At 43.3% G+C, this 23,336-nt stretch overlaps 1 protein-coding gene across 1 annotated transcript in view; it reads right to left on the reverse strand.

Annotated features, from left to right (window-relative positions):
* Window positions 1–1,628: 1,628 nt before the first annotated feature.
* VPS13B (vacuolar protein sorting 13 homolog B) overlaps window positions 1,629–23,336 on the reverse strand; it is a gene marked incomplete at both ends in the record, with an annotated part of 442,808 nt that continues 421,100 nt past the window's right edge. Inside the window, 5 exons of the mRNA XM_084260382.1 lie at window positions 1,629–1,874; window positions 9,957–10,206; window positions 10,841–10,943; window positions 16,027–16,203; window positions 22,811–22,981. Coding sequence (XP_084116508.1) covers window positions 1,629–1,874; window positions 9,957–10,206; window positions 10,841–10,943; window positions 16,027–16,203; window positions 22,811–22,981 — 947 coding nt within the window. The remainder of the gene's footprint in view (window positions 1,875–9,956; window positions 10,207–10,840; window positions 10,944–16,026; window positions 16,204–22,810; window positions 22,982–23,336) is intronic.

Consider the following 23,336-nt stretch of genomic DNA (forward strand, 5'->3'; position numbering starts at 1 on the left):
ATGGGGCTGATTTCACAGTCAGAAAAGGATGATGTGGATCCCAGGCTTCTGTATTTCCAGTAGACAAGAGACACGGCTTTCAGAAAGACCTTTTTAACAAAACAGAACTCACGAGAAAAACATTGCAGTTACTACATTCTTTACTGTGCATTTGGTCATATCAAGTATGCATAGAAGTATGAGCTATAAAGCATATGTATCCGCTCCAGCTGATGATCAGGTTTTCTTCCAGTTCTTGTTTCCAATTCTGGCCACGTTTAGGAGTCCCCAGACAAAACTCATGTCCGTAAATACATAGAAAAGGGGAGAAAAGCAACGCGCATAGTTGCAAACCAGGTAAGCTTTTGGGGTTTTAAAATAAAGCTGCCATAGCCAGATTTGGTTTAGAGTGTAATCGAGCTGTGCCCAGACACAGTGATTTCTTGTCTACTACGAACTGTAAAACATCTGAAAAATAAGACACTTGGAAAGCTCATTCGTCCTGATGCGTTACTGTCATATGAGTGATTGTACCGTGATGGCACCACAAACTGTTCATGTGAGTCCCAACTTTCTGATCAACTTACTTGGAAAAAAAAAAAGAAATCTCACTTTGTTTAGCACAAACATTTGAAGGGTCATGGTTCTAAATACCCCCAGTTTTACCTGTTCAAAGACGATTAAGCATAGAATGGATTAGAGGTTAAGTCAGCACATACTATGCAGTGGTGGCAGATCAGAAGCAAGCGAGACCCGACCAGGCCTTGGCACCTGCACATCCACGTCACACTGAGCTTACAGGTTCCTGGTAGAGTTTAAGAAGGCGAAGCGCTGTTTCTTCAGTTTTTGAACTGCACATTACTGGCTCCAGCTAATGACTGGCCGATGCACAGTGTCATATATATACATTGAAAGTCCTTCTCAAAATTTGATGGTGGATAAAATAAGGTTTCTGTATACAGACAGTTTTAAAAATAAATTCATGTTGTAGTTCATGTTTTGTTCTCCAAACCACACAAAGGCACTAGTTTACATTAAGGACTAATGTCCTGCAAAACTTCAGTCAAATAAAGGAAGCTATTTTAAGGTCAAAGTGGTGCTAAAACCCAGCTGTCACTAGTAACTTAAACCAGCCACACTGGGTTTTTCAGATTTAGTGGGGGAAAATGTTTTGCCTCGGGACATACATGTTGGGGGAAGTGCGTGTGTGGGGGGAAAGGCTCAGCCTTGAGCAAGTTTTTACAGCTGAGTTATAAACCTGGTTTATAACAGAAACTGGCAGACCCTAAAATATGATATAGTAGGTAGTGATACACATTTTGTGTGTGTGGCGAAAGCGCCTGCACGCACGCACTTCTTCCGTATTCTCTGATTTTTGGTTATTGAAAAGGAAAAGGCTTTTGATTGAGCTATAGGCCAAGGCTGTTCCTTTTCACTTTATCTTTTTGCTACAACGCTTCCCTTCCAGCACGAGTGTTTTGGCTGGGGAGCAGGAATGCTGTCAAGATTAGAAAAGCTATCGGGCTCAACTTTGTTATCATCTCCTACCTCCTCAAAAATCACACACATCTCTACTGGATGTAGGTTACTGCAGGGAAAGCATTACTCTCAAAAGGGAAAGGTATTACTATACTCACCACAAAGAATTATTAATTAAATCCTTTCCTCAAGGCTTTATTTTTCACCATGGTGAATTTGCTAATGAATACTTGGGCAAAATTGGGATCAACTATGTATTGATATGTTTTTGTTATAGTGGGAAGGTGTTCGGCAGCCACGGCTTGCAACGCTGGCACTGTGGAGGTGCTGGGAGCCAGGTGATAAGATGTCTTTGTGATGTACTCCACAAGGCGGTTGTACTGTTGTTCCGATAGTCTCTCTCTAGCTCCATCTGCCTGAAATCAGATAAGATAACATAGTTAATGAGTAATTAACTGTAACTGAACTCAATAATTGGGACAGTAAATTCCATATTACTTTCTGGAGTTAAAAACTCTTCCTCCCTAGGATCTTTCTGACAGTAGCTTAAGGGATGTTTTAATCAACAGTGCTCTCCCACAGTTTAGTGTTTGGTGGATTAGTCCTCTCCTTTGCTGGTTTGGACACTTCTGTGAAGCTCAACTCTGCCATACAAAATTTAAGCAGTATCTTTAGAGCACTTCAGGGATGGACACCTTGATTGAGATTAGATCTTTACAACAGACCAACTCGTTGTAGAAAGGAAAAGCACCTGAACCCCTTTTAAAAAACTGCCAGTCGCGGCTGGCAGCGTTTATCGAGAGCGACCTTCTCATAAAGCACCGTTACAGGCCGCCCATAGCTATACCCGGGCAGTTGAGTTTAGGTCTTTCACAGGATCATAGAATGGTTGGAAGGGACATCGATGATCATCCAGTTCCCACTCCCTGCCATGAGCAGGGACACCCTCCACTAGCCCAGGTTGCCCAAAGCCCCATCCAACCTGGCCTTGGGCACTGCCAGGGAGGGTGCAGCCACAGCCTCTCTGGGCAGCCTGTGCCAGGGCCTCACCACCCTCACAGGGAAGAAACTTTTACTTGATTCAAACCAAAGACTAGAAGCTACATTGCAGGTGAATGTTCTATGATGGGATATATACACCTGCTTCTGGTAACCAAAAGCATCACACTGGGTAAGAGGACACACAATTGCATGTTTTTTAAACATAAGGGGTTTACTAAAGATGGTTTGTGTATCTTGTTTATGGAGAAGAAATTAAAATGGTTTATGCAAACTGCCTTTTCTATCACCATGACTCAGAAGGATTCCTTGGAAGAAATCCCTTTATCCATTTTTGTAGGCTGAAATGCATAGAGGGATACAAGTAACCTACCTCTAGTGGGAAAAAATTACAGTAGGGGTGGCCAGCAGGGACAGGGAGGTGATTGTCCCTCTCTACTCTGCCCTTGTGAGGCCCATCTGGAGTACTGTGTCCAGATCTGGGGCCCCCAATACAAGAAGGATGTGGAACTGTTGGAGAGGGTTCAGAGGAGGCCACGAAGATAATTAGAGGGCTGGAGCACCTGCCCTACAAAGAGAGGCTGTGGGAGCTGGGCTTGTTCAGCCTGGAGGCTGCGGGGGGACCTCACTGCAGCCTTCCAGAACCTGAAGGGAACATACAAACAGGAGGAGAATCAACTTTTTAAAAGGACAATCACTGGCAGGACAAGGGGGAATGGATTAAAACTAAAGGAAGGAAGGTTTACATTAGATATTAGGGGGAAGGTTTTTACAGAGAGAGTGGTGAGGTGCTGGAACAGGCTGCCCAGAGAGGTAGTGGATGCCCCGTCCCTGGAGGTGTCCAAGGCCAGGTTGGATGGGGCCCTGGGCAGCCTTGTGTAGATCCAGGCTGGAGGTTGGTGTCCCTGCCTGTGGCAGGGGGGTTGGAGGTCTATGATCCTTGGGCTCCCTTCCAACCCATGCCATTCTATGATTCTGTGATATGGTTCCATCCAGATAAAGTGTTACACAAAAAGCCACGGGCAAGCTAACTTGACTTTCATAGTATCACAGAATATCCTGAGTTAGAAGGGACCCTTAAGGATCATGGAGTCCAACTCCTGGCTCCACACAGGGCCATCCAAGTCAGAGCATGTCACTGAGTACATTGTCCAGACGCTTCTTGAACTCAGCCAAGCTCAGTGCTGTGCCCACTTCCCTGGGGAGCCTGTTCCAGTGTCTGACCACCCTCTCAGTAAAGAACCTCTTCCTAATATCCAGCCTAAACCTCCCCTGTTGCAGCTTTGGAAGATTAAACTGCTGTGCCCTTTTTTGAAGAAAAAACTGAAGATGCCTGTGACTGACCCGAGAAGGGAAGCACACAAACAGGCATCCAGCTGCTTGCATGGTTTCAAAAAAATGTATTACAGAACCATCCGGGATGCCACATTGGTGTCACTACCAAAGTCGTTCAGAACAGAAGTTATCTAAAACATGACAATGAACAAAAACTCTATCCTAGGGCTAGGCTTTGGTGCTTCCTTATTCACACTTGGAGTTTCATTTTGGTAGGGTTTAAAATGTCCTTGCTGGATGTCACACTAAGGATTCAAAGTCCATTATCTTCTGACTGTCCTCCAGGGAGCCCTTCACATGCCTCACCAGATGTGGTGATATTTTCAAACAGCACCCCGGACTCAGTTTAACATCCACGATCAGTATCTTGTCACATCTCGGGACAAGGCTCATTTTAAACACACCACTGGTAATTTGAAGAAAGAATCAGTATGCTTGATAGTTAGTGACGGATGTCACACCCAAATCAAAACAGTCCTCTGGTTTTTTCACTGTGCCTTTGGAGAGGGATTTGCTGCTCAGCAAGTAGAAAGACTCCTGTTTTCAATCACCACCACAAAAATGCTAAAGGAAACAGGCTCACGAACAAGCTCAGAAGCTCAAGGTTGGAGCCTGTGCCTAAAAACAGCGGAAATGATGACATGGGCAGAGGAGAGAGAGGTTTCTGTTAATGGCCTTAAAGCCTTAAAGGAAAGGAAAAATCAAAAGGCAGACTGCTGCAGCTGACACACACTAACAGTGGAGAATGGTACATCTTCAGTTTGGTGGCACCCCCTTCCCTCCCCCCCCCCCTTTCAGTAGTCAGTCTGTTTTGCCAGTTGAAAGGAGAGAAATATGCTCAACTACCTCCTCTGAGAACTAGATTTTGGGTTACAGGGTAAATCTTGCATGTAAGTGGCTCCACATTTTTCCTGATTTCTACTTGTAGGGAGATAAGCCCGAGGGAAGTTGCGTTCTAGTTCTGCCTCCACACTCACCAAAACACCCAAGTCATCAAAGGAGATGGGAAGGGTGCTGCATCCCACTCACCTACTCTTGGAAACCCATTCCTCATTCACCCCCAGGCTATATCCCACAGATAGAGCACAGTTATTCAGGGAGAAATATTAACAGCATTTGGATGGTCTTCCAAAGTAACTGGGACCCTACTTGCTTCCAGATGACTTAATCTGCAAATGTGTGGTTCTCCAGCCAGTTTCAGTGACAGAGACTTGGCAGTGATGTTATTCTACATGTTTTCCCTAACAGGGACTGAACATTGACACCAAGTGCCTTAGCCCACTACTTTGACCAACGATAATGTTAATAGCCAGACCATGCAATGAATCAAAACTGAAGTCACGGGTTGTTTTATGCACCTGATAGAGGGATCTTAATGATATCCTGTCCTTTCATGCTAGAAGGCCATACTTTGGGGTTAAGAACGACAGAATTTTTCTAAAATTCCTCCCATTACATCTTATGAAGAACAAGTCTTCAGGAACTCTAACTCTACAGTAGCACCTTAGTTGTGCAGCCCAGATGTGTAACACCGATGGGCTGTTTTGTGTACACTGACTGGAGAGATGTGGTTCTTTAGGGGGTTTTCCACTGTTTTGAAAAATCCAGAGATGTTTCCAGCTCCAGAGGTGATAACTTGTAGCACTATCATGAAACCCCTGTTGCAGATCATCACAAAGAAATTCTGGAATCTCTGAAATTCCAGAGCCCTTCGTTTTTTTGCTGTCTTCTTGGTGTTATGAACTATACCAAGAGCAGCTGGAAGAGCAGGCCTTTTGAGTTTGATGTCTGTCTGGAAGCAAGCAGTGTCTCAATGACTTTGGAAGATAATCCAAGTACAATTAATGCTTCCCTTTCAAAAACAATGTTGTCAGTGCCAGAGTTTTCAAGAATCCATCCAGGCTATTCCTAGCCAGATGGATTAAGTTCTATATTGTGGGGGTGAACAAGCCATCAGGCAAACCTATTGCTGAAAGAGTCAATATGGTCTATAACATCTCTGGTGATTACAGCTGTAGAATAACTCATTTTTTGTTTCCTAATAGTTCCAAGAAGCTGAGGAAAGGGAAGGGGAGAAACTGTTTTGGGCAGAGCTGAAACAAAACTTTTGGCAATTCTTTTTGTAAGCAGTAAGACAAAAAAAGTGGGTTTTTATGATGTCGAAACAAAATGTTTCAATGTGTTGTATTATTTTTAGGTTTTTTTAAAAAAATTAATCAGAAAAATAGACATAATTTACATGTGGTAACATTACCTCTACTTTGCTTAACCACAGTAGTATTTTGGTTGATCTGACCAGGCATTTTCCAGCTAAAAATTCTGGCCATCTTTGCTAATGTCATCATGCACAGATGTGTCAGCATTTCAGCTGAGGGCATCTCCAGTGTGACAAGATGGCATACCATTAATATTTAGGAGTCTACTTAGGAGCTGTGTCTATTTAAGTGTAGGTTTGCAGTTCGGGGGGTGCTCACAGCTTGCTGCTACAAAGGTTCCTTTTCCTAATCACATTCAAAGAGCTTCTGGAAGCTCTTGTGGAAGAGCTGAAGCATCAGCGCTACAGGCAGCAAACAGCCCATGCACCCCAGAACCAATGATGTGCTCAGCTGTAGAAAGGAAATTACCAAGTACAACATCTTCCAATAGACTAAGTCAAAAAGCTTACAGAATAATATTATTTAGCTCTAGGTAATTACTAAAACTTTATGAAGCTTCTGGAATCTTCTATTGTTTAGCTGTCTTAGCATAAAAAATTTTGAACTTTCTTCTGCTTGTTTGCCTTATAGCAGACAAGCTCCTCCTTACAGCATATTTCTTTCAATTTTCACACGAATGTCAGCGTCTGCATTCTGAAGGAATATTTTTTTGCCAGGTCTGCTTGGTACAGCATGACTCAGCTTTTGCTCTCTTGCCACCGCTGCCTTTGCTCCACCTGGGACACAGGCACTCTTCACTGCTGTTATCATGCCACAGTTTTTTTCACTGCATTCTTAAGATGGGACACTGCAGTGCTACCTAGGGTTGCGCTGTGCAGGTACAGAATCCACTTACCCACAAGTCCTATACATTCTATACATTAGAATCATCTCCCTGTCCCTCACCTTCTCTTTTCCCAGGCAATCATAGAATCATAGAATGGTCTGGGTTGGAAGGGACCCCAAGGATCATGTTGCTCCAAACCCCCTGCCACAGGCAGGGACACCAACCTCCAGGCCTGGATCTACACAAGGCTGACCAGGGCCCCATCCAACCTGGCCTTGAAGACCTCCAGGGACGGGGAATCCACTACCTCTCTGGGCAGCCTGTTCCAGCACCTCACCACTCTTTCTGTAAAAAACTTCCCCCTAATATCTAATCTAAACCTTCCCTCCTTTAGCTTTAGTCCATTCTCCCTTGTCCTGCCATTATCTGCTCTTTTAAAAAGTCGAATCCCCTCCTGCCTATAAGCTCCCTTCAGGTACTGGAAGGCTGCAATGAGGTCCCCCCACAGCCTTCTCTTCACCAGGCTGTACAAGCCCAGTTCCCTCAGCCTCTCTTTGTAGGCAAGCAGCCCCTCTGCCTCGTCTCCAACTTTCAGCAACTGTTAGGCAATTAGTAGCCCTTCACCTCAGAGCAGCAGCCTACTCCTCACTCCTTGTGTTGTAGTTTCACATGGCTGGGTTCTGGTGGAGAAGGGGGGCTGCAGGGGTGGCTGCTGCAAGAAGCAGCTAGAAGCTCTCTGCAGGCCCCACAGAGCAAACACAAGCCGGCTCAAGGCCGGAGTCATTGCTTTCAAAGGCCAAGCCCATCAGCAATGGTCACAGCACCTCTGGGAATCACATTCAGAAGAAAAAAAGCCTGCTATGAGCTGCTTTTTGCTACCAGAGAAGGGAGTGAGAAGATGTAAGAAGCTGTGCAGACACCAAGGCCAGGGAAGGGGGGGAGGAGATGCCCCAGGTGCCAGAGAGAAAGATGTTCCTGTGGCCTGTGGAGAAATCCATGGTGGAGCAGGTGGAGACATACAGGACATGTTGTGACCCTTGTTGGAGCAAGCCTCTGCCAGCACTTACAGCCCATGAAGAAAGACAGACACTCAGAGGTGAGCAAGAGAGAGAGATCCACACTGGAGCACGTTTGCTGCAGGGGAGGCTTGTGACTCTGTGGAGGACCAGGATGGAGCAGTCTGGGCCTGAGAGACTGAGAGACATTCTATGATTTATGACTGCACCCATAGCAGTGACCCACACTGGGGCAGCTGGTGAAGAGCTGAAGCCCTATGGGAAAGGACTCACGTTGGAGAAATTTGTGGAGGACTCTCCCGTGGGTGGGAACCCACACTGGAGCAGGGGAAGGTTGTGAGAAATACCCCCCCAGCTAAGAAGGAAAATGCTCATGAGGAACTGACTGAAACCCTCATTCCCCCAGTCCCTGCCCCTCCCTGTGCCACGATGTGGGGAAGAAGGGAGTGAAATCATGACTCAAGTGAAGTCTGCTAAGAAGGGAGGGGTGGGGGGAAGGTGCTTTAAGATCTGGTCGCACTCCTCATTACCCAACTCTGGTGTCACTGGCTGTGCAGTGCAGTGTCATAGATTAGAGAGTTTTCTTTCTTTTATTCTGTTGAGTCTGTTTTGCCTGTGACACTAATTGTGGAGAGATCTCTCCCTGTCCTTATCTCTTCTCTTAAGCGTCTCAATATATATTTTTCTCCCTGTGCAGCTGAAAAGGGGAGTGATAGAGCAGCTTTGGTGGGTGTCTGGCCTCCAGCCAGGGCTAAACCACCACACCTTGCGTAACCAGATAGAAAGAGAAGAGCCATCAGGTTACAACCTTAAAAAAAGAAGAAAAATATCTGGGCTGGTGCTATAGTTCAATGGGTTTAGTGCATCGACTGCCTTAGGGGAGAACAAATTCTCTTCCTCCTCCCTCCAGGACAGTAGCTCTGGACTGAGCAGGATAGTCTGGAATCAGTCGGATGTGTGCCTCCAGCAACCACACAGCATTCAGGGATAAAAAAGCTGAGCTTTGCCCACTTGCATCAAAATTTAAGTAATGCCTCATGTAGCTTTGTGGTGAGAGAAGGCAGCTTCACTCTGTGAGACTGAGGTTAGTGGAAAGACAATAAATGTAAATAGAGAATTCAGCACTAAAAAAAGCTTTCACAAAAAAATCCAAGCTCTGTCATGACACAGATGAAGTCCTTGCCGTGCAGGAATCAATGGCAAAATTCTTTAAGTGACTTCAGCAAAGTTAGGATTTTACTGAAGGGCTGAAACCTCCCCTACTTTTTGACACGCCTCACACTTCAGGGGTTTTTTCTTCGTATATCTGAAACAGAAAGTTTAGGTATAGCAGCCTGTGAACTACCTGATACACTTCCATGAAAATAACAACCAGGACATGCATGTTTGTTTTTGGAATGATCTCTCATATGATTCCACTTGAGAATTTAATACAATAAACATTGTTTCCCGAAAGTGTAAAAATATAACATTCTTCTACCATTAAAAGAAGATAATTCATCCAAAACCTCAGTATTCAAATGGCTGAGAGATCTTTCAATGTGAATATGAAGGATTTATGCTCTTACTGGCAAACACTTGCGTGCATCCAGCCTCAGCAAAACAACTGATCCATTTTAAAGTCAACATTTGCAGAAGGAAGATCTAAGGAAGTAAACACATCTAACAGCCAAGTGAGACCACTGCCTTGGGAGTGGTGAGATAAGAAACACACTGGAAGGAGCATGTAGCAGCACCACTGAACTGTTAAAATGGAATTCACAGAAGAATAAAAGGAACTGTTCTCACTGTGACTTTGCAGGCAAAGGCAGCAATGCTGACTTGCCAAACAATAAACACTTCATGCATGCTAAGTGTCATGAAAACCTCTTCAAAAAAGAGGTGATGCTTACCAAGAACCCTGACTTCCTCGGCTTTTTTACCTCAGAGAACTGCTGTCACACATACGAAATGTCATGATCAATAAGAGAACAGAGGTATGAGACACATCCCTTCCATCCAATGGGCAACACCATCAACTATGAGGTGCATGAAAACAGCAGATCCCCTGGTTTGGCACTTAGACCTCTGGCCTCCTGACCCAAAGCTGAGTATCCCCCATTGCCAAAAGCATCATCACCAGTGTAATTTTGTATCTTTGAATGAAAATCGTACTCAAGTCTTTACCTCCAAATCAGAAGGCACTCTCTGCTGTTTTAGCTGCACCTTCAGCAGGTCTTTTTGCTGATCATCTTCCAGACAATCGATTTCAGTCACGGGGAATGCCTGCTGCTGTGTGTCTTCACTGATGCTGACCACAAAGAGCACCTCCGAGGTGAGCAGCAAGCAGCCTTCATGCTGCTGCCCTGACCCACTCACAATCATGACGTCTAAGGCCATATGGACCTCTGGCCTTCCTAGAGACTGCAGCATTTTCCTACATTATCAAGGGAGGGAAAAAGAAAAAAGAAGAAGAAAAATACAAGTAGTCAGGATTAGAAGATCCTCCAGGACTTCTTTTGATCACTAATGTTTTTACTTAAGCTTGTAGCTATACCTACAATTATCATTCCAAATCTCCATTACTGAAAGATGTAAGACTTAAGATTCAGAGAATAAATGTGAAACTGTTATTTAGCAAAATGCCTTAATCATTTACTGCAAAATTGGCCTAATAACTGCACTAGGTCAGCCTATTTCCCATCCTAATAGAAAAATTACCCTGAGAAGTGGTTTACAAATTCACTGCAGAAAATAAAGCTATCTTCACTAACAGCTGTTTCTGGAGATGTGCAGTATTTTTCTTGGGCTCAGTGCAATGATAAATAAGTAAGAACTCACTGAATGCCATTAAATAAAGATCAGCTCTGTAGTTCCAGAGCTGGAAGCAGATCAGCAGCCCATCATTTGCAGATTGGGTTTCTATGCACTACCTTTGTGTTTAATGTTCCTAAACAAACTGCCATAACTCAGCCTTTCCTAGGGAAGCAGCCCGTTAACTTGACCGCAGGCCAGAGCCTATTAATAAACAATGTGGATGTAAAAATGAGCAAGTGTCTAAATAATTTTACCAGACGTATTTGACGTGGCTATTTGGAGCCTGCTCAACATGTTGATCATTTGGACGAGCGCGCTGCTTGGGAAGCTGAGAAAGTCCAGCTCCGTGCAAAATACCTGTGGTAAGAGAATTTCAGTTTTTTAGTAGTTGTTTTCTACAAAACAGTTACATGTTGCAGTGATGTCATCTGCATAGAGCCGTTTATAAAATAGTGCAGATCCAAGATGATGTCACATCTTTGGAAGCCGTAGTCAAGATAATTCATTAAATATTACAATGCAAGAGTTGTGCACTTAACCCTGGTGATCCTGCATTAGCCAGAACCAAAAATACCCCACCGTGTGTTCGCGAAATCAGCCATCCACTTGCAATCAAGAGAAACATAATGCTCCTGAGGGCCATCATTCCAGAGCAGGATCGGACACATCACTTAGGATTTATGTAGAAAAAAATCAAGACCGCTGTTAACTTTCTTGCTTAATATTAAAGTACTTCCATATACATGTCACCATCCGTACAAATTAGAAGGTGTGTTTGCCTAGATACTCTATTTAAATGTTCAGTTACTTAATCCAGCTGTTGAACATGGATCCATACACACTTATGAGATCTCCCAGGGCATCTGGTTCAATGTGAATTCTTCTTAGTGCCAGGGCAGAACGGAGACTACAAGAAGCAGTTAAACAGGTTCCTAAATAGACTACCTAAACCAGAAGATGATACAGTATGTATGCTCTCAGATGGCTTATAAACTTTTAAAGATGAGGTATGGTCACCAGAAAGAGAGAGTGGGTTGCAAAAAAAAAAATTCACAAATTGAGTATTTTAAAAAAAATTTAACAAAACAGACAGGAAGTAGGTTAAGCTGCAAGAACCAGCATTACACAGTTTAGTGCAAAGTTACTCTTTAAATAAACAAAGAAGTTTTCTTTTGTCTAATTAAGCATTCTACTGAAGCAAAGGGCATTTTTGCATAAGGGTGTCAATAACTTAGATTCCTCTTTACACAATGGATAATAATTTAAACAAAACATCAGCGCTGAAAAAAACCCTTTAATTTTTAGCACACATGTTGATGGTAATACTTAAAAGCAGCATCCCAGTTGTAACAGTTGGCTTACCGAGGTTCTCAGCATTATGTGAGTGAAAATGTTATTTACAGATGGAGAAAGAGAGAACATGTGTTTATTTCTGTGTGGTCCCCCACCCCTCGGTCCCCCCCAAGAGGCACGGTCCCACTTCCAATCCAGTTGTGGGTAAGAGTTACTTGAACTCTTGTGTGTTTTCCTCTCACGCACTGTCAGCTATTATTGATACAGTTTTTATGTTTTTTCCTGGCTAACTCTTTTTGTCACATGCTCATGGAAAACATGATGTCTTGTATACCGTATCGGCAATGAAAAGTGTCCCTCTACTGTTACCAGCTTCTTGATAAAGACTGCAGCGGAATTAAATCTAGAAAGAATGATGCCACGGGCAGCAAAAGGTTCTGATTTTACTGACATGGGTTTTACAAACAAGATAAAGTTAATTTGAAAAATTTATAATAAATGTTTCATTATTTCTTTACATAGATTGTTTCAAGGAATGAGTTCTGAATGTAGTGGGAAGCCTGGGAACAGCATCCTACACTTAAGCACTAGAACTGCTCTTATTCTAATCAACACATCACAAACATAAGTTTTGCTGGCAATTAAAGGCTTAAATCTTCAAGGTTCATTTGGCGTAATTAGTGAAACAAAATTATTGACATCTTGTCCTTGTATCAACAGGTCTCCCTGCTTTTCTTCCCTGAGTGGCCCCCTGCCTCCCACTTAAATATCCAGACCAATGGCTTTGATTTTATAGAATCATAGATTTGTTTAGTTTGGAAAAGATGTTTAAGATCATAGAGTGCAACTGTAAACCTAACACAGCCAAGTCCACCACTAAACCATGTCCCTAAGCGCCGCATCTACATGTCTTTTCAATACCTCCAGGAATGGCGACTCAACCACTTCCTTGGGCAGCCTGTTCCAATGATTGACAACCCTTTGGGTGAAGAATTTTTTTCCTGAGCACGCTGCTGACTCATGTTCAGCCGGCTGTTGACCAATGCCCCCAGGTCCTTTTCTGCAGAGCAGCTCTTCAGCTGCTCTTTCCCAAGCCTGTAGCATTGCATGGGGTTGCTGTGACCCAGTTCTGGGACCCCACAATGACCCTTGTTGAATCTCACACAGTTGGTCTGAGCCCATCGGTTCAGCCTGTTTCTCGCTATAGAGACTTCCTACCCTCAAGCAGATCAACACTCCTGCACAACTTGGTGTTACCTATACACTTACTCAGGATGTACTCCATCCCTTTGTCCAGATCATTAATAAAGATGTTAAAGAGACCTGGCCTAAGTACTGAGCCCTGGGGAACACCACTTGTGACTGGCTGCCAACAGGATTCAACTCCGTTCATCCCAGCTCTTTGGGCCCAGCCATCCAGACAACTTTATACCCAGTGGGGTACAGCCATCCAAACCATGAGCAGCTTCCCCAGGAGAATGCTGTGGGAAATGGTGTCAAAGGCTTTACTAAAGCCCAAGTAAAACCACATCCACAGCCTTTCTCCCACCCACCACGTGGGTCATCTTCTCATAGAAGGAGATGAGGTTGGTCAGTTAGGACCTGCCTTTCATAAACCCATGCTGACTGGGCCTGATCACATGGTTGTCCTGCATGTGTCACATGTTGGCACTCAAGATGATCTGGTCCGTAACCTACACTGGCATTGAGGTCAGACTGACAGACCTGGAGTTCCTCAAATCCTTCTCCTAGCCTGTCTTGTGGATGGTGTCACACTGTTTAACCTCCCTGGTTAGCCAGAACTGCTGATAAATGCTGGAAAGTGGCTTGGTGAGCACTACTACCAGTACCCTTTGGGTGGATCCCACTGAGGCCCACAGACTCGTGCATATCTAACTGGTGCAGCAGGTCGCTGACCATTCCCCCTTGGATTACGTGGGCTCCCTTCTGCTCCCTGTCCCTGTCTTCCAGCTCAGGGTATTGGGTACCCTGAGAAAACTGGTCTTACTCCTAAAGACTGAGACAGAGAAGGCACTAAGTACCTCAGCTGTTTCCTCATCTTTTGTTGCTGTGTTTCCTCCTGCATCCAATAAAGACTGGAGATTCTCCTTAGCCATCCTTTTGTATTTAGAGAAACATAATTTATTGCCTTTTACAGCAGTAGCCAGATTAAGCTGTAGCTGGGCTTTGGCCCTTCTAATTTCTCCCTGTATAGTCTAACAACATCTTTGCAGTTCTCCGGAGTTGCCTGCCCCTTCTTCCAAAGGCCATAAACTCTCCCTTCTTTCCTGAGTTCCAGCCAAAGCTCCCTGTTCAGCCAGGCCAGTCTTCCCCACTGGCTCAACTTTCGGCACATGGGGACAGCCTGGTCAAGATTTCCTTCTTGAACAACGTTAGGCCTTCCTGGACTCCTTTGCCCCCCAGGACTGCCTCTCAAAGGGCTCTGCCAACCAGGCTGCTACACAGGCCGAAGTCTGCCCTCCACAAGTCCAAGGTAGCAGTTATGCTGACCCCCTCCTTACTTCTCCGAGATCTGAAAACTCTATCAGTTCCTGATCCTCATGACCACGATGGTCTCAAACCATCACATCACTCACAAATCTTTCTCTGTTCACAAAGAACAGGTTCAGTGGGGCACCTTCTCTAGTTGGCTGCCTTGCCAGCTATGCTAGGAGGTTCTCTTCTATGCACTTCAGGAATCTCCTGGTCTGGTTCCTCTCTGCTGCCTTGTATTTCCAGCAGACGTCTGTCTGATAAGTTGAAATCCCCCATCAGAACAAGGTCTAGTGATTGTGAGACTTCTCCCAGTTGCTTATAAAATATTTTGCTAGCCTCTTCATCCTGGTTGGCTGGTCTATAACAGACTCCTGCCACGATTGGCCTATTAACACTCAACCCTATCATCACCGTCATTAAGCTCTAAACAAAAGACTCCTTAACATAAAGGGCCATCCCACTGTGTCTCCCTCCTCGCCTATCCCTCCTCAAGACTTTACAGTTATCCATTGCAGCGCTCCAGTTGTGAGTCATCATGTTTCTGTGATGGCAACTATATCATAGTTTTCCTGCCACACAATGGCTTCCAGCTGTTCCTGTTTGCTGCCCATGCTGCATGCATTGGTGCAGATGCGCTTTAGTTGGGCTACTGATCCTGCCACCTTTTTTTGCATGGAGAAGCCCTAATTCCTACATGACCATTCTCAGGCACTTCCGTGGTTTCTAACCCATCAATAACCCTTGCATCTTTGCTCCCACATGGATCTCTATCCCCTGCCTCCTCTGAGAGCAGACCGAAGGTCCTTGCTAGCACACCATCCCTCAAACATTGGCATGCTGCCTCTAGGCTTATCTCTAGCAAGCCTGCTTTTATCCCCTTCCCCCTTCAAATCTAGTTTAAAGCTTTTTCAGTGAGCCCTGCTAACTCCTGTGCAAAGATCCTTTTCCCTCTTGGAGACAGGTGTACCCCGTCTGTCACCAGCAGGCTTGGTGTTTACTGACACTGGAAACAAAGAAATTAGTGTATTGTGATACTTCATTTTTAACTTTTACAGGTTTTGGTCATCCAGAAGTAGTCACATAAATCTGAAAGGATTTACCACCACTGCCACTAAGTGCTCAGTCTAGCTGGAAAACCCACCCCTGGTTGTCAAAAGGTTACCCGAGTATCCAAAAATGGGACTGTCTTCTCAACACTCTTTGGTTTAAAGGGGATGGTCTCACTAAACGACTCACTTCTTTCTCCCAGGAACGTAATTCTCTCTTTGTGTAGAACACAACTCTTTCCTTGCCATAACAAAGCAATCTCAAAATAACGCTCTAATTAGATATACTGTTACTTTTATGTCAAAAACTCTTTTGTAAGCACATATGTTTCTGTAACTACTTCTACTGTATTCCAAGAATTACTTCATGCTTTCTGCATTCTGCGTTTCTGTGGCTGTACAACGCTGATCGGTAACAGAACAGAGAAGAACAACATGAGGGTTTTTAAGAAAACAAGCACAACATTTATAACTCTTCAGCACTGGCATTTCTAAATCTTCCTCTAAGTCACACAGCTACTGAGCTGGATAAGTCAGACACAGCAGGGTCTGTCTGAAGAGCATTTTAAAATTTAAAGAGAGATGTTGGAAATAGAGAAACTCACCATAACCTGTCTGGGAGACGAGCTCAGCTGCCCCTCCGATGGGCTTTGTGAAGACGCCCATGATTCCTTTCCCCACACCCGAGATGACCCCTCTGGCTTTGTGCCCGGCCGAAGCCTGGGCCTCAGACACTCGCTGAAAATTCTGCATCGGCTGATCCACAATCCCAGCGACTGCACCTGGAAAAACAAGAGTTCCCGGTAATTAGTGAAGTTTAATATTTAAGAGGAATAAGAGGAAATCTTACCACTGGATCTGAATGTTGCTTGGATTACAGATTGTACCCCACCCTCCTTATACAGCTATTTAGCATGCAACCAGTTAGCTAAACAATACCTTAGCTTCAGTTTAAGTTAAATCTCAACTTCCTTTTTAAAAAAAATATTTTATATGTTTTTAAACATTCACATCACTTAACTTGACAGTACACTTTCATCTTGCAACTATTTTCCCTAAATGCTTTTGCTGAGTTAGTTTAATTTAGTTCACTCTGTGTAGCAATTCTGACAACGCCAGGCTCGGAATAAAATCCATCCGCTTTTAGAAAACTTGAGCTGTTATGGAAATGAGATTTTCACGTAAGCCCGAGATTGACTTTGTGAGAATAAAAACTGCCTGCATTCAATAGATCATTTTTATATCCTCTTCCACTGGCAGAAACGCTCATAAGCTAATGCAACTTTTGATATATTACTAAGATTAGCAGAATTAGACTTTGAGACTTTTTGTTACTTTTTTGTGAAAACGATCATATTTTACTTTAATGTGCACAGGTCAAACTTTTACAAGTGACACAGTGACCTTCCCAGCTTTTAGTATCAACAGAGAACTCCGACTTAAATCTTCCTAAATGTAAACAGGTATGTGAGGTGGTACATTTCTTTGATCTTGAGTTTACTCTAGCCACTTAACCACAGACATGTCTCTAGTTATTGTAATTTTGATAGATAAGCTATTTGGAAATTGCTAAGAGTACAAGGATTGGACAAAGTGACATCGGTTAGAAAACGGTCTGCCTGATCCGAGGTTCTTTGCTCAGTGAGAAAGCAAGCCTGCAGGCTCCTTGGCTGGCACGGGTTGCACCTTCAGCTGCAAATATCAAGATAAGCCAGCGATTGAAGGAGAAGGACTGAGTGTCACCTTGGTAACCAGGCATTTTTACTGCAACCCAGACATCTTTGAAGAGTCTGCTTTGTATGTGGAAGCAAATCCAGGCGTAATTCCACAGATTCGAACAATCACAGCCAAGGTATTTGGCCCCACGTGTTTACCAGTGTGACAGGCACTAGTCAGCTAGCTGCTAACCAGTTTTCAGATGGTTCTAGTTACCGTTACTGGATAAATAGAGAAGTTGCTGACTTTGAACAAGAAGAACTAATATTGTACTTGTACACTGGTATTCTGTCCAAAGAGAAGACAAGGATGAGACACAGCATGCATTTCCCCAGATCCTTGTCTCTGGGATACCATCTATCTATTCAAGAAACTTGCATTACCCATAAATGAAGAGGGAGACCTCTTCTCTAAGAGAACTTCTAAATGTGTATGTTTTACTGATAAATGTATATATACTATTTCTCCGGATAATGCTGGTCTGTTTTTAATGTGATACCCAGTTTTTACTGATCTCAGGCTCTGAAGCTGAGCGTGCAGCTGAACGTTCGGCCTTTGTACCACAAAGACCATGAAGCTTTCTTCATGCCATGCCCTGGAAATGATACAATTTTCAATTCAAGTCTGTTTCCCAGCACTTACCAGCTGCTCCTGCTGCTTGACTAAAATAATACCCCAACACCGCATTGCACAATTGGGATTGTTCATCCAGTCTTTTCTTTTGTACAATTGTGATGCATTTGAAGGCATAAAACAATACTTGGTGTTCTGCTAAGCTGCAGTATTACGTTACCCTGTGACCTCCTTCACCCTATCTATTAAGGTCATCCACAGCAACTGCACTTTCAGAACAGAAGTTATTGCCTTATTAAATGTAATCCACCTAAGTCCTAGAACTAGTAAATTATTTACTGCAATACACTTGAGCAATGTTATAAGGTAATAATAAATAAGAGCCTACTCCAAAGGACCTGTGGTATGCTCCAGGCACTTCTCAGCTGGAATTAGGCCCAGAGGACAAGGAAACAGAATGGAAACTGCTGTGACTGAGTTATATAAGATTATTTATATAGTACCCCAAATAATATATAGCTTAATTAGCCAGTTGTTTAGTACTTCCACACTTTCTGTTATTCTGCCATTTTATGCATGCCCTGAACTTTACTCTGAAGTCATTGCCCTTTTATACCTCAAATCCTTTTGCAAGTCCTGTCTTTCTACTTGCAAAAACTATAATGAACGGTCTTCTCTTCCCTCTCTGCTCAGTCTTGGTAATCTCTTATCTCAAATGGCAACTCACTGACAGAACTCGTTCATTGTGGTCATGCCCATAAATCAACTATAACCTTACTCCTTTCATTAAGGAGCATCCGGTCCTACTACCCTTGCATGGGGAACCTCCTTTCCTGTGTGACATGTGGGCAAAGATTTAACAAAACCCCAACTGGTAGGTCAAAGGCTGAGCAGCTTCAAAAGCCAACAGCACTGAGATAATGGTGACACACACATGAGGTTCACTGCATCTCTTCTAGCACCAGACACTGTGCAAAGCAGATGTCCCCTGGTACTCCTGTGGCTTCCTTCTTTGTAACATGAAGTTAGTGGTAGGAGCACCATGATGGATGGACTTAACACAGGTCTCCTGCCCCAGGTTTTTGTAGGACATCAGAAAAGCAAAGCAGGAACATATAGTGGCTCCTCCTTTCCCACTCTCATTCTCACAGCCTAGACACAACCTGCTGTCCCTTTCCCTTCACTGTAATGTCCTGTGTACTTTTTTTTTATAAAAAATGAAGCCGTTCTCCAATTGTCTTTCCTTCCTTACTCTAGGCATTCCATTTTATATGCATGTCCACATATGTACACAGAGATTATGTATGTATAAAGAAAACCTCAATAAAATTAAACACCAAAGCAACAAAACAAAAACATATTCTTCCATTACTGGACCAAAGAGGTTCCAGCAACACCGTAACATCTGCTAAACATCATCTGGGGCGCGCTCTGGTTAATACATGTTGCTCAGTAACTATAAAAAAGATACTTTGATAACTACAAAATTCAGATAGTTCAGAGTATATCACTATATTACTTCAAGAAGAACTTGATTACGGCAGCCACTGTTTTGTGCACAGACTTACAACATTTGGAGAAGGTAGCACAGCTCACAGAATTTAGCAAAGCTCGGGTTGCTGGTGACAAACTCTTTCAGACCAAGAAATAATTGGGAAAAAAATCCCCCACCAGGAGAAACTGGCCTTACTTTGAAGCCTGCCAAGCTGAAACCATTTTGCTTCTTTTTCTTTCTTGAATTTAGGATTGCTGCAAAGTGTTTCATACTGAAAGTATGGCTGAAGCATAATCTCATCACAGCAGAAAAAAAATACATGCATACATAAATACAACTAAAAGGCAAGAGCACCTGCTGACATCCATTAATATATCTGCAGAATAAACGTTTGGAACAGCACACACCTTTGGATTAGCATTTGCTTTTAGTCTCTGGCTTGTATATAGGCAAATGTAGAGTGTCCCTGATTCAGTGACTGCCACACAGCGAGAACAACAACCACCATCCTTATTAAACATAAATTTGAGCTTCTCAAATCTGGGCTTTACCCAGAAAGTTACTCTGTCAGTCAGTATGACTATCAGTTCACTTTCCCCAAGAGCAGGCAGGAGTACCAGAAATGTCGAGGGCTTTTGCCGTTGTGGAAAACGGCATTTCTAATAATCATCAGCTTTTTGGTTACTCAGAAATGCTCAGTTTCCCTGCAGGAGCTACTTCTGTACGATATTTTTCACTAGGACCAGTAGTTGAAAATAAAGCCTATAGTTTCAGTATTCTCCTTTACAGAGTTATAAATTACTACTTTAAGCTTGACCCTGTTATGCAAAACCCAAAAGAAAGTTCCTTGGTAGGGAGAGACGATCATCTAGGTATTTTTGTCTGATCATATAAAAGAAAAAACACACCTATCATAAAAGCTTTTGCTTCTTTTCACACACAAATGTTACTAAAATGACCCAGAAGTCTCCCCCAAACTAGAAAGAAGACGATAGCCTGCCAAAGATAAAAATCAAATCAAACAACACCCTTACAGTGCTTGAGTCATTTATAACGAGACAAGACAAAGCACTTAAGAATGTACCACAGGGAACAACTTGCACTGAGGAGGAGACGAGTACATGATTTTGGCCTTGATTCAGCGAAGCACTTAAGCGTGTGCTTAAGTGCTTCGCTGAACCAGGGCCACCAGGAGCCAGATTTTCAGAAAAATCAGAACTGCAGCTCTTTCTATGTAGATACCACAACGTATCGGTGAACTGAGGGCTCTTACGTGCCTGTGCCGAAGCACGAAATCTGTATTTGCGATTCTTCACGCTACTTGCATGAGTCAGACGGCTTTTACAATCACGGCAGTACTGTGACTATCCTTGAAATCTTTTTCACACTTCCCAATTTTGCAACTAGAAAATCACAGAAATTATGGCTTCCAAGTCTTGCTCTCTGCATTTCTGTGCTCATCGGAACTCTTGTGAAGTAAAATAACACAGCAGCTCTGCTTCATTTCGTAATGTATTAAGAACCTGGAAGTGTTTTTAGAGTAAGCATGCTCATGTTTACTCTGAAGTGCAGGTGAAAGAAAGCAGCACAGTAGTACCTCCTTTCAACTACATCTGGGTTTTTTGGGGAAAGGCACAATATTCTTTAAATTCAATGATCAGGACAAACACCTTTCTAACGTGTCTGTAAAAACTGAAATGTAGGTCTATTCATTCTTTAGGTCTCAGCACAATTTACTTGAACGCTGCTCTGTATACAGAGAAAACACGCTTCTAAAAAACCCCATGCCTGATATAAATTCACCAGAATATTTCTGATTCCTCCCTTAGTGAGAGGTCCCATACTTGTCAAGTCCAGCTATACAGTACCCACAGCCATTTATCCAGCTGCTTTCTGCCTTCACTGCTGAAAGCGGTGGTATTTAGCAGGGAGGAAGCTAGATAATAACAACAGGACTAAGAACAAGATCCTATCTTTGTGGAGGAGCTGTTTAAATTCTAATATGAGCTTCACAGTTTCTAACATGAAGCCTGATGTCTTAAGAAATCAGGGACACTGAAATTCTAGATCTTTGAGGTTTTTTCTGGTTTGTTTTTGTTGTTAAGGCAGGCATACTCCTGCAAACAACCAAAGCCTTGTGCGCAGGGAGGCAGAGGCACAGCGTAGCTGTGCATGCATGTTATGAGCTCCTGGCTTTCCTGAACAGTAGACACTGCCTCGCTACAGCCAAAGCTACAAAGCTTTGCTCCTTCATTCAGGCTGTACAGCTGATGCTTTCAGCTCTGAAGGGCGCTGGTGCATTGGTAAAGGGCATAGCCACCACATCATCCCACTGCCTTACTAATGACTGAGCCAGGATTGCCAAAGCATTCCACCAGCACGTGCATACATACACCAGGCTGACACAGAGCTTCTAAAAGTGTAATCTTTCATCAAGCTACTCAACCTGACTGCCCTTAGCCCAATAAAACAAGAAGGAAAAATAAAACCTTCTCCAAAGTGACTTTGATTTGCAACACCAGTAACAGCTTACTATTGGGATAGTAGCTACTAATATATTAAATTTCTTCTTTATGTACATTTCTCCCAGGACACTCGCTTGCCGGTTTACAGGCATTATCAAATGACAGTGCTTCACATCATCTAATGTTATTGCTTAAAATAATTTCCAGTAACTTAACCCAAACTTGTAACATTTTTACCACTTCCTCTTTGGGGCTTTCAGGGTTGCGGTTGCAAATTTAGGAGTTGTGTACACTACTGAAGATTAGGAAAGAGGACAAATCCTTTCAAGCTTCGGCTCTTCTAACCTTTTGCACTGGACTGCTTTTGGTCACTTTGATCTCTAAGGGATTCATACTCTTTAATACGCACTGAGGAACCCTGCCAAACAATACAGTTCTGCATTCCTTTGCTGTGTGACAAGTAGAAGTAACCTAGAAAATCCAGCCCCTTATGGCAAAACTTCTCACAGAGATTTTTTTTCCAGTGCAGGTTAAGCTTTCAAATTTTTAGGTACTATTTTGAAATGGCCAGAGTAATCTACGGTTTTAACCAAGGCACCTGGGCTGCTCAACGAATACAATTACACCGAATTAGGATGATCTGTGTCTCTTTGTTAAAGCAGAATTCCTCATCAAAGCTTACTTAACATCTGCACTAAGTTCAAGTGGTTTTCAAACAAAAGGAAGCAGCCCCGATACAGTGCAGCACAACCAAGCAGGTTCAGAAGGCATTTCTGTAATTCACGGGAAAGTAAACATGAGCGGGATGACGTCTTTGTGCTGACCTAGTTACAAGTCACCCTGCCCAAGGCAGAATTATTCTTTTCTTCCCAGAAACACATCATGTACCAATGAAAATATTACTTCACAGTTAAGAGTGTGAACTTGTTCTATATCTGCAATTATTTTATCAGCAAAAAACACACACACAAGTCACTAAAGCTCAATGAAACAAAAGGGTATCTCATACAGATACTGCGAGGCTATTTCACAAGAAAACACCAAAACAGATTTTCCAATTAGAACTCACATGTAGAAAAGGCTGGTGAGCAGATCAGAAAACAGTATTATCACTCAACTTGATATTTAATAGTACATTACCTAGAAGGCTAATGCCTAAACGAGAGAGCCCCTGCCTCAGTCCTTCTCCCAGGCTCTCTGGAAGCTGTCTTCTCCATTCTTCTTGTCTGTTGTAATGCTCCTCATCCAGTGACAGCCTATCCATATTCCGAGCAAGACTTGTTGCCAGATTGGTAATTGACGTCAGCGTACCTAAATACACAGAGATAGATACTTGGGTCTGGAACAAAATGCTTTAATTTAAAACATGGAGACGATGTATGCCTCACTGAAATACTGAGCTCACGAGCACAACAGCAAGTGAATTGTTAAAGTCGCCCATGTGTAACATGCTTTACTGTTTGTTAAGCATCACCACACTGCTGCTACGGTCCACGTCACGCCTTTTACATTAGCCTGCACCAGGTTTGCCTGGCTGGCGGGAAAAGCAACTCATCCGAACATCCTTCCCCAGTTCCCAAACTCCTGTAAACGGAGAGGAAACGACGGAAAGGTAAACAAGTATTTACAGAAGGAGCCCGGGAAGATGTGTCCTGAGGGATGCTGG

Source organism: Gallinula chloropus (assembly GCF_964237585.1).
Source record: "Gallinula chloropus genome assembly, chromosome: 2".
Lineage (NCBI taxonomy): Eukaryota > Metazoa > Chordata > Aves > Gruiformes > Rallidae > Gallinula > Gallinula chloropus.